General features: G+C 47.3%; 1 protein-coding gene across 1 annotated transcript in view; it reads left to right on the top strand.

The window, feature by feature from the left end:
* The window catches only part of LOC144163202 (uncharacterized), a 115,770-nt gene that overhangs the window by 25,761 nt on the left and 77,530 nt on the right, over positions 1-12,479 (top strand). Inside the window, exon 2 of the mRNA XM_077694038.1 lies at positions 792-854. Within this exon, the coding sequence (XP_077550164.1) occupies positions 792-854 (63 nt within the window). The remainder of the gene's footprint in view (positions 1-791; positions 855-12,479) is intronic.

Here is a 12,479-nt window from a genome sequence, read left to right on the forward strand (position 1 = left end):
TATCGACAATATGATTGTTCGGCTACAATATCAACGATTGACGTCATTTCATGTGCGCCACATAGAACTGTTCGTTTGTCTCGGCCTTTGTGATCATGACGTTACCCTGGATGCCTCCTTTGCGTGGGGGACCGTGCTTGACTCGTGATATCCCGGCTGTGGGCATCTCGGACAGGCCGCCGACACTTGCGTTCTAAACAATGCATAAATGCAGGATAGTTGGTTGGAACTGTTACGCATGGTTAACTAGCGCGGTATAGACGGGACAACAAAGAAGAGACCAGCGCTAGTCCTGTGAGGTCTTCTCTTGGTTCTCCCGTCTATACCGCGCTGTTTAATCATGTTTTACGTGCTAGAACCAAGGTCGTGATGAGCGTGGCATCTTTCACAATAGAAACGACCCCCCGAATAACCAGGATATAGAAAACGCCGCTGCTGCTTCCGAGGTAAACATCAGTGAAGCGTGCCTATACCTTCATATCATAAACCACGTATAGGTGTATACATTTAGATCGTTCGTGGATGTGTTTGCTTAGTGCGCGAAAAATCGTCGCTTGAGTTCGTTTCGTATCGGTCTTTGAAGGTTTGCCGCTCGATTAGACGCACCTTCAGCGAAAGTTGGACGCACTTTTAGCTTTTGCGCTTCTCCCAACTTTCTTTAGGAAGGCATGGTAATTTTTTTAAGCGTTGCCTGTTCACGGCGAAAAATGAGCAGAAACTGCGCGCACTCCTTTGGAAAAACGCAACGGCTTCTACAAGCTACTGACGGTTCTCGTCAATGTTCGTTGCAGGGACTGCGGTCCGGTTATGGGTGCTGGTTCCTCTAGCAGCGCTTCTAGTCCACCCTGCACATGGTAAGTGGCTATTCTTGGATGTTTTGCACACTGAATGCTCATTGCTCGCTCACTGGCCCCACCACTTCAGGTGCATATTTTTTTCTTCCAGTGTTTAGTTTTCAGCTGGTTTTGCGGTTAAGAAAAGGCCGTGTCTGGAGTGCCGTCCGACGGTATTATAAGCACTCCACTATTTCGACGTCCACCAGCGTTTTGTAAGAAAATTGCCGCGTCGGGCACTACATCGCTCTAGATAACGTAAAGAATAGCAACCTAACGTAAACATAACATAACATGACCTAACGCACACAAAGAAATCGTTTAAAAGACCAAAACTAACCTAAGACATAAAAATTATACTTCCATTTAGAGATGAAATAAAAAAAACAAAAATGTCATAACCCGGTCTCGAACCACCGTCTTTGGCATCAAGAAGCTAAGACGTGTCCTCTACACTACAGCGACCGGCGCTTTAACTGGTGCTAGCTTAGTCTTTAATATCCGAAAGGCATCGGACGGCGCTCTAGCCGTGCCTGCAGGGATCAGCTAGAGTGCCGTCGGACGGCACTCTAGACACTGATCCCGGGCAATCTCCACTAACATGAAGCCTGGTGAGGGGCGAAGCACACAGTGCATAAGTGTATTCTTGGAGCCTTGGCGTTTTTGCCAACGGAGATAAAACCGATGGGGGTAGAGGTTTACAGCTTTGCTGTAAAAGTGTCGGGTCTTTCAAGAACGAAGCGCTCCAGCGCGAGGTGTAAACGAGTGTGCCGGTGTTTTTTAGTACACGTTACATTCTAACCTGAGGCGTAAACAAGTTTCCCGGTGTTTTTGTAGCGTGACTACATGAGACGGCGCTTACGATGACGACAGGAGACACCAACAGCCCCAGCCTCTAAGGGGCTTCGCGCGTAATAAAGAATGATATTGCACTGACCACTGTTTATTCTAAGTTGATAATATCGTACGGTGTAGAAACACGGCAAGTGTACGATATCTATGCCTGACCTAATTGATGTACAGGTTTTTCAAATGACGTTCTACGAGGTCTTCTTTGCGAGTTGCTGAAGAGACTTAAGGGTAGGCCGGCAGGAAGCAGGGTGCACAAACTTTGTAATGAACTAGGTTTATTTTCAGTTTTTATGGACACATCATTTAAATAATTGCATGCTTCTCCCGTCGCGTGAGGGTGTTTCTATGTTTGGAACTGGTGTGTTTATCTTACATGCAGTTTTTTTTATTAAGAGTGATATCCCTGCCTTCGGTGCTTACATTTTGTCAATGCTTGTTTTTTGGGATTTTCTTTCTTCGTTTCTCTTCTGACGCCTTTCCATCTTGGTTTAACAAGCAAGACGTCAGGAAGAGTCACGCTGGCTGTCAGTATGCTTCCAGTTAACGACCCAAAGTAAGGGAGCCTTGGAGCACCACTGACAGATAACAATGCCAAGACGACTGCTTCCTTTCCCTTGCTTTTCTTGACGAAGCTATTGGCTGAAAGGGACTACCAGTTGTGACGTCACTGTGCTGGCCGCCAATGACAGAACAAACAGAGCGCCTCTTTCAGGAGCCTTGCTGAAGGTCATGGTTTCATCCGGGGAAAGGTTTCCTTGGAACTTTGGCAGGAACGCCGCGGTTCCTATGAGCGATAATGCGTCGGAACATTATACTGACTTATGGAAATGGCGGTGCGCACGACGCCGTCAATTTGCATAATTTATTTCCCGCTTCCCGACTAGCGTGTACCCGGCTTTTAGCAGGCCGGGATAGTGCTCGTGCGCCAGGCGCTTCGAAGTTGCGATCGGGAATTTAGATGGGCTGCGCGCTCTGGGATGCAGACGTAGTTCTGGCAATTGGGAAAGACGTGCACGCGAGTCTAAATTAGGATGACGACGCTTCTATCACAATGGCTGTGCTGAACAGTATGTCAGACATTCGTTTCTTAGACACGTGTGCAGTAGGGAACCCGAAGGGATGCCCACGGGTAAATTTGCGATTCTTCGGGGCATACAAACGCTTCGGGCGGTTGAATATTTGGACGCTTCGGAGGCCTGCAATAATGTTTGGAAAGGGAATGATTGTCTGGCGTGCGTTCAAACTGCGGCGCTGGTGAGGCGACGAAGGTATGTAATCTTCCAGGACGTCGAATCTGATAAAAGACAATCAGAACCAGAGCATGGCAAAACGTCTTGAGCCGCTTTCATGATAGCGCAGACGCCACTGACGAAACCAGCAAACTAAGCCGACATTTTTTCGCAATTAGTGAAAGGCAGAGGAAGCCGTGCAAATAGCATTGTAACTTTATGGCGGAATCTGCTGCTAAGGCATACTAATGTTTTTTTTTTTTTCAAAGCTTGGGATATTAAGTGCCCCATGTCAGACGGTCTATCGTCGACAGGCTCCCTATTAGCTTCAGGCCAGCCGGAGCTTTTTAATGCGCACCAGCAGTTATAACCATGACCATTTCCTGAATATCATCATCGCATAAACATTTTTATATTCAATGCAACTTTAAATTAATTCAAAATCAATTAATTTAAATTCATAGCAAATTTAACTTCATTGAAAGTGAAACATTCAAAATATCTGATAAAAATTCTTATCTTCAAGAGCAAGTGAGATTCACAACAACAATGGGACTTGCGTGGCTCGGATTCAAAGTTGCGACTTCTTATGCACCAAAACACCATCTTGACAGTCTTCAGTACTTTTAGACGTTAGGGGGTACGCCACCGCGTACGGTGTGAGGAAAAGGCATATACTTGGAGTAGAGGGATTCCATGCCGTAGTTGGTACGATCCCGGAGTTCCATGTTATATGTGGCGCGATCTGTCCGGTTTGCTTTGAGCATTCCCATTTTTGGAAGCAACGGCTGAAGGTAATTCACATAAGACCTCCATAGCCTAGCGCTGGAGTCGCGGGTTTTGATGCTAGAAGATGGAGTTCGAGTTTGGAGTTGATGCTACTTCTATGCTAGTTCCATGGGGTTCGGTGCTAGAAGATGGAATTCGAGTTGATGGAGTTCGATTTTGGAGTTGATGCTAGTTCTATGCTAGTTCAATAGGGTTCGGTGCTAGAAGATGGAATTCGAGTTCGAGAAGATGGAGTTCGAGTTTCAGCCTTTCTTAATGGTTTTAAAGGACAGCATTCTTTGCCGAGTGCTCCCGCAGCCAGGACTGCGCAATGACCTGCTTTACCACAATAATGCACAATTGATGGACATAACGCATGTAACTGTTATAATAGCGTAAATGGAGATCATTAATCGAACGGAAGTTTGAGAAATGAAAAGAAAGAAAAAAATAGAAAAGATAAAACTTTTACAAAAATGAACTGACGAAATGAAAAGAAAGTGCATCTTATGCACCTCCTCCAAAAAAACGAAGGGTAAATTGACAAGCCCATGAAAAGAGGGTGTAAATACGCATAAAAAGCTAGCGAAAACGAGCCAACCATGTAAAGCCCTGCCTTTCCATAAAAATCTATAACTGGCAGAAGTAACAAAGTTAATAGTTAGAATAGCTTACATGGAGATAATTAATAAAACGCAACTTTGAAAAACCGAAAAAGTAGAAAAATATGGGAAACATAAAATGTTTACAAAACCGAGCTGACGGAATAAGATATATGCGTCTTAGACATCTCCTCAAAAAAAAAAAAAAAAAAAAAAAAAAACGAAGGCTAAATTAAACAAAATGCCAGGGAAAAAACGTTGGTTGGATATAGGAATAAGAAATAGCGAAAATGAGCCGACCGTGTAACGCCCTTCATTTCCACAAAAACGCATCATTTGAAGAAGCAACACATTTCATCGTTATAATAGCGTAAATATAGAGAATTAACCGAACTTAGGGATTCGCCGTTAGGGGGTACATACCAGTGCAATCTCCTCGTATGGGCTCCCGAGTCTTCACTGGAAATCAGCGGATCAACTCAATTGACCACTCCAACTGTACCACAAACCAATTCCTAACGTCCAACGGCGTCGTTTAACACCTTGCCGACCGACCAGGGCCATCTGGACCTCAATAAGCGGGACCCCAAGTTTTCAACGCCCGCACCAGCGCTAGGCCTACAAATCAGGCCTAACGCATATCGCAGCCACCGACCACGCCAACAGGTGCGCAACTCCAACTCCCAGCACTGGCTCCCACGGCGGGTAACATGGACTTCGATCAGCATAGCGGGCACACCATCCACCCAGAAAACCTCTGGATCGAAGTCTTACCCTCTTGACAAAAGACCACAACCTCCACCACCAACCCCTGGCCCGTCCGTCACCATAGCCTCTCTAGAGACCCGTCCTGCAAGTGACCACTCTTCGAATTCTCGGCGTTTCCTTGAAAGCCGACAGTTCAGGAGCCGCTCTTCTACCGCAGCTCCATCTTACGGTCACTCAGCTTACGCACCTCATCCGAAGAGTCTGCACCCAACACCACGGCGTCCAAGAGAAAGACACCTGCCAACTTATTCATGCGCTCCTGATAAATGGCATCATATATGGGGCACCGTACGTCCAACTCAAACCGAAAGAACACTCCAAACTCGATGCACTAATTCTCAAAACATTCAAAATTGCTATTGGACTTCCTGCATTTGCTCCTACCACGCACCTACTCTGACTCGGCCTTCACAATTCACTGTCTGAACTCCTAGAAACACAGCCAGTAGGCCAGCTTACTCGAATATCCCTCACCCCCACGGGCCGCACCGTTTCGACACACGTGGGTCGTTCCGTTCCTACTTCATTGGACGTACCACAACGCATGTCCTCCCAAATACGCACACACATCGAGGCCTCACCAATTCCTCACCATATGCAGCCTACAACGTGCATGGGTCGCATACAAGCACGCGTTCGTCTCCTAGAGAAACGACACTCGAACAACCCGGACACCCCATACACTAAGGTCGCAACCTACTCGCACCGAAGAACACATGCACTGGTTGCGCTAAATTCTCAAGGCTTTATCCTGACATCCACCACCATCGCCGATACCAACACCACTGCCGCCGAAGAGACAGCCATAGCCCTCGCCGCCACCAGAGCCCCTACTGGATATTTAACCATCCTTATCGACTCACAGCCAGCTTGCCGGAACTTTCTGACCGGATGCATTTCACCTCCCGCACTCAAGTTTCTCCAAACAATCAAGACCCTGCCCCACATCCAACTTGTGTGAACCTCAGGTCATGCCTCACTCCCAGGGAATGAGGCGGCGCACGCTGCTGCCCGTGATATCCTACTCCGGGCATTCACATGGGGGCGGCCGACTTGGCTGCAGCCCCCTCCAACCTTCACATTCCCAGTCAGTAAACCGATATACTGCACCACTACAGTCAGAGCCGCCACCATTGCCCAACCCCTCGTCCCTCCTTCAACACTTGCAATGCCCGAATATGGTGCACACTCCAGACGCATTCTACACCCCTACCCTTGATCATATACCCCCCCACTATATGACCTTACAACTGCCGTACCTGCCATACTCCCATTACGGCTTACGATCTTGTATGGGAATGCACCGACCACCCAACCCTTCTCCCTTCCACAGTTGGAGTGCGGGCTGACCAGCTCTCAGCTCGGACTAAGGAACACCTGATCTCCCGGGCTAGAGAAGCAGCGGTCGCCCACGGCTTTCTAAACTGAGAGGTTACCCCCACTTTTTTGTTTATTTTTGTCTGCTCAAATAAAAACGTTTTTCCACCACCATCACCGAATGCAGCTTTGAAAAACCAAAAAGTAAAACAAAGAGAAAAAACTGGCGAAGCTTGCACTAAGTCGCGCAAGGCTTGAACCATAGCGAAGCTGCAGGATATCTTTATCCGTGGGCACTGAAGTCCACATCACCACGCATTCGTACAAGTTTGAAATTATTTACATGTTCCGTCGTCGCTTTGCACTGGGCCAGTAGTAGTAATCGTCATATGCATCGATATCGTCGTGTTCCTCCGGCCAAGCATTACATGCGCGGTAGCGCTTGACGACAGCTGGGGCGCAGCGGCAGTGCGTACTACGTGTACGACGCATGCGCGGCGTTCCTGGAGTCGCGTCGAGGTTCCGTGCATGGTGCAGGCGTTGCACCATTGGTTGCTAGAAAACGCGAAGCGCTCCTCAGTGTTTTCGCCCGTTCTTTTTCTTTTAGGTGCGGAGCACCTTGGGACCTCATAATGTCCGTCCGCGTCCGTGCGCATAGCATTTACAATTGCAAAAAAAAAAAAAATCACACAGACACCGGCAGGATTCCAGCCTGTGTCTGGTAGACCAGACAGAGTTAGTGTAAGTCGTCTTACCCACTGCGCTACGGCTTACTCCCTCGCCTGTAACGGCGCGGAGTACAACACTCCAACACACTCGAAAACAGGCACAAACATAACCTAGCAACTAGGAAACGCGCAAAAACACCGGTGTAGTCAAGTTGTGATCAAGTTGTAATACACAGGGACTGCACCGAACTACGCTAGATGGCGCTACGTGTAAACACGAGATGGCGCCGCGGTGCACCGCGTATATACGCCGTTACCGGAAATCACACCCCCTCTTCCCGCCATGGACGGAAACGAACATAAGGAGCGTCACGCTGCTGCTCAACGTCTACGAAGACAACGAGCTTTCCTGAATACGAATCAGCCACCCATCTAAGAACTCAACTCTCACGGCTCAAATGGAATGACGGTCGGGGCGCAAATCAGATGTCACTCGAGCCGCAACTTGGATGTCATTTCGAGTCCCCGTACTCCGCACCCTCCCCATCATCCACGGAGTGAAGAAGCTGCCTTTTTTTTTTTTTTTTTTTGCTAAAGCGAGTCGCTAGCCTGGGAGACTTAGCGGTCGCCGCGAGGACCATGCTCTATGCACGAGCCCTTGGCATTTTCTGGCTTCTCGGGGTTTTCACCATTTATTTTTTTGCTAAACCCACTGCGCGTGCCGGGTACGCTCGGCGGTCGCGGCGAGGCTTGCACTCACGAGCGCTCAGCATTTTCTTGGTATTTCTAACACGTTACGCACCACAAATTACGGCAAGCTACAACAGCTCCACGGTTAAAAATAAAAAAAAAACTTAGAGAAATGAACTAACGGAATCAGAAATATCCATGTTAGGCATCTACAAAGTAGCGATGCTAAGTCAAGAAGTCGAGAAATGAAGTACACCTTGCAACTGCGGAAAAATGCATATTTGGCGAAGTGGAAGCGCTGAATCGCTATAAAGGTGTTAATTTACACCATCGGTGAAACGAAACAAAAGAGAAGATATAAACAATAAAATCACACAGCGTATTCTGCTAGTCATAGCCAGATCTGACTAAAGAACTCACAGTGTAGAAAAACGGCGTAGGAATGCTAAGAATTAGGAGACAATTCTCTGAATTTCTGCAGATCTTTTGCCAAGTCCTGTGATTTTTCTGCCGCTAAATGTCCTGCTAGTTCAATTACACGCATTGTTTACGCAAGCAATGAGCTTTCACGGCACAAGCCAGAGTCGTCGTCCACCCCAGTACATCGCAGATAAAAGGAGCAGAGCAGGAAAAGCCGAGAAACCCGATGAAACCGCAACAGCTTCGCTGGTATAATCCGCCTCCATAGGAATGGTTCGAGTCTATCGTTTAAAACAAAGCTGTATATGACTAGGCCTCCATACGCTTTTCGCGGGAGTAGGCAAGCGTGCGGTAAAGCCCGCTTTACCGGAGATGCACAGCGGGGAATGGTTTTAACTGTTGTTTTGAATTAAGTTTATTTTACAGCTATGTTACAAGAATACCAGAAAAAAAGCTGTTTAAACCGATTGAAGGTCCCTGGCCAACTTACACACAGCGAGCAAGTAAAGCATGACGAAAGGAACAGCAAAACAAGTGTAGTACAGTGGCAAAACAGGTGTGAAACACTAGTACGCCAGCACAAAATACGCGTAGTACAAAGCAAGTGTAGTAAAGTTCTCAATACAAATGTCAGGGCTTTCCCAAGAGCAATTATGTGTGAATTAGTTAGGTCACAGTGAAATTGTATACGTTACAACATTATCGCCTAGTTATCGTTACAAAATACAGGAGGAGGATGGTTACAAGCAAATGGTTGTAACCCTTGTTTTATAAAATTGATTGATTGTACGGTTTAACGTGCCGACGCAACGCAGGCGATTAGGCGCGCCGCAGTGGAGGGCTCCGGATGAATTTTGACCACCTGGGGATCTTTCGCGTGCGCCGAAATCTCGTACACACGGACATTTTTGCTTTTCGCCTCCATCAGAAGAGCGGCCGCCGCGGCCGGGAATCGAACCCGCGACCTCGGGCTCAGCAGCGCAACGCCTCAGCCACTGGGCCACCGCGGCGGGCCCTTGTTTTATAAGAACATTTAGAAGAGAAATTATATTATAATTGGCCGACAGGACGACTCCATCATTGCTCCGAGTTTATTTTTCTGCTCGTAATAAGTATTCGTACCTTCGTTCGAAATACTGTGTTGTATCTGTGTCGTGATCTAAACAGCTTCGCTGGTCATTCATTTTCATTGAGTTGAATGGCTCAAGATTTTTTTAGGGGTGAAGCTCCTCTTGCTCGGGCCCTGTCCCGTCCCTCGTTGCTGCTGTATACGGCACGGCACATTAATGATGATTGTGGCAGGATACCCCTAGGTATTGGCCAACCAAATATTGGCCGAAGATGTCAAAACGTTCAACGCGTTCGTTGCTACCAAACAAGGAGGAGAGGAAGAAGAAGAGTTTGTCGTTCGTCTCCTCCGAGCTCAAGACACGTACCGGGGGTGTACGCAACACAATACGCTCTGCAGAAGGAGACGGCCAAGGTGGCTAAAATGTCACACCCCGAAATCGCCAACTTACCCATGGAGATTCTCATCGTCCCAAACAAGCCCTACATAATCACCACAAACATCGACGTCGTCGACTGGCTTGTCAACGGAGCGGTGGAAAGCTTGACGTGTCGAGTCTTTATAAATAATGAGTGGGCGAATGTTTCACGGTTTTACCGATAAGCATTTTTGCTTCGCCCCCTCTCATCATCATTCACTTCGTGGAGATGGCGGAATTTTTTTCCCTTTAAAAGTGAGATGAGTACGGCATGAAATGTGTACAGTTATGGACAAATTAATTGAGAACACTAAAATATGAACCAGAACACACAAAATTAAAGAGCATGGATAGTGAAGATAAAATAATGGCTCGGCAGTGGTATATTTGAAAAGACAAATTTTCAATCTTGGTACCGTAATAAAGCAAAGCGATAATTTCATTCGCACAGAAAGGAATCGCGCTATTTGTGCGCTCTGGTTGAAATTTCTGTGACCGAATTTCATTTATCCGTGACTTTACAGGCGAATTCTTGTCATCAGACAAGTGGACAGAGTGTTTCCGTTTCGTTAAACTCTCCAAATTTGATTGTTCGTTTTTTTTTTTTTTTTTTTTTTTTTTTTTGCAATTGTAACGCGCGTTTCAGCAGAGTGCCTCTCGCGTAATTTCTTACCGTCGTTGCCGAGCTTCTAAAAACGTTTTCAATCTAATTCACCAACTTCCGAGATTCCCTAGCTCGACGTAATTCCCCAAGTTCATAGCCATTTGCTCAGTGTTCGTCGCATCGCTCCGTCCCCGTCCCCGTACGCCCGCAAAAGGGTTCGCGGTACACATGCGTCACTTTGATTGCCGACGGGCGCGCTGGGTGGAAATACGTTTCAGCGCTCTCTCAGGGCTAAAAATAATTGGACAATGGAAGTGCCAGCGTCGGCGGCGACTCTGGCTGCCGCACGCTCGGGCCGTAATTAAATTTAAGGGCGCTTGCGGAATTCCAGAGCGGCCCGGTTAAAGTCGCGCGGCTGGGGATGGAGAGTACGAGAGGGGGGAGGGGAGTATTCCCCGTTTGCGTTGCTGGATGCTTCGCGCCCTCTCCTGTTTTGAACGCGCGTTACCGCATTTTCTCGTAAATAACGATGTGTGTACGCTGAAATTATAACATGACGTCTTTTGATGCACTGTTTTCGCTAAGTGAACTAACGACAAATGTACGAAAATTTGCGACAAGTGGGCCAATGTGCCTTAGTGTGCTTAGTGGTGCCTTAGTGGTGTGCCTTAGTGGTGTTTTGGGCACCTATTAAACATGACTGAGTGACTGACTAACAGTACCCGAAGCACAAAAATTAAGTGTCAGTGGGACAAATGTTCAGTGGTACGCATATTTTGATATTTTGATATTTTGCTCGTTATAACGGCATCACTCTGAAAGAAATTTCACTTTATTCAAAGTGTACCATTGTGAACACTTCAGTGTACAGAGTAAACATAGCACCCTCTTTCGACAAAGTGTCACTTACAACGAATCCAGCTTTCTGCCCCGAAAACTTCCTCTATATCCTGGGTTAGGCTGTGGTACGAATTATTCCAACTTTTTCGATCTGCATCTCCCTGACGTCGTATATCATAGGTGGCCTTGTTTAAGTGTTAGAGCATGGTGAAGTTCCTGCACCGCATTTGAACACGTTTAAATACACTGTTTGGTCCGCACTAGCAGTTTTTGTGGTTTTAGGTCGCAGGACTGGCTCGCATGCGGATTGCTTTCTAAAAAAGAGCTACAGTTAGAAGAATACTGAACGCTACAGCGCTGAAAAACTTCTTCGTTCCGAGCAAGGCTCGTAGCGGTCGTAATATGCATATAGCATCTAATGTATGCAATGGGAACAGCTGAACAGTTTACCGAGTCTGTGAATTGCCCGTTCTATCTTAGTAACAGGCTGCGACCATTGAATTTCGCTTTGCGGAAGTGTGTTCGACGTTCGTAGAACCAAAGGTATTGCTGTTAATGACTAATTACTGAAGTAAAGCTGTACAAATAGGGTCAGCCATTGCTGAGACGTTTTAGTCAAGATTACAAGTCGCCTGTCTTGACTCGCAGAACTCCTGCCTCGCGGCTCGTGACTCCAGTCACTCTACGTATTACTCCATCATCTCCACGTTGCAGTCATCGCCGGGCACACTGTGGAACTGCTCGTCAGTTTTCTTGCAAACCTCCTCGTTAACCGCCTCAAAGAACACGTTTATAGAAAATAAGGACACCTCCATAGCCGTCCGGGTTCGATGTGGCCTTATACGTCAAGAGTGAAGGCTTCTAAGTTTAATTTTAGTCCTAAATTATGCATACTGAGTTTTTCACGGTGACCGAAGTGTTTTTAAGCAACTGCAACCGCGTGAATGTCAACGTGAATGTTTCCAGCAGCTAGCGCCCCCGCGTTATACGCCGGAAAAGGCGGCAGCCTGCGGCATCCCGAAGTCAGGGAAAGGGTTCCACGAAAAGGTTGGGGTGGAGGTCGCTGTTCGTAAAATAGAAAAATAGTGCGAAGCGATTGTGAGGGCTAAAACGCTTGTCGGTCGTGCCCTTTCTTTTTATCTTTCGGTCGGTTGGCGGGTCCAAGGGTGAAGGGAGCGGCAGGCGCTGTCAATTTGCGAACGAGCGGCGTGGTTGTTCCAGTAATTGAAGCTTATTGCCCGCGGCAGAATCGTTAGGCTCACCTCCGTTGCGTCGGAAGCAGCCAATACTGGCGATCCTGACACTTGACTCGGTCGATGCGGCGTCGAGCAACGCCCCCTAGAGGAGCGAAAGGCCTCCGTGCGGTCACCTCGAGGGTAAAACAGGAACAGGCTACCACCT

This window comes from Haemaphysalis longicornis, unplaced genomic scaffold, assembly GCF_048455015.1.
Source record: "Haemaphysalis longicornis isolate Haplotype H1 unplaced genomic scaffold, Haemaphysalis longicornis Haplotype H1 scaffold_12, whole genome shotgun sequence".
Lineage (NCBI taxonomy): Eukaryota > Metazoa > Arthropoda > Arachnida > Ixodida > Ixodidae > Haemaphysalis > Haemaphysalis longicornis.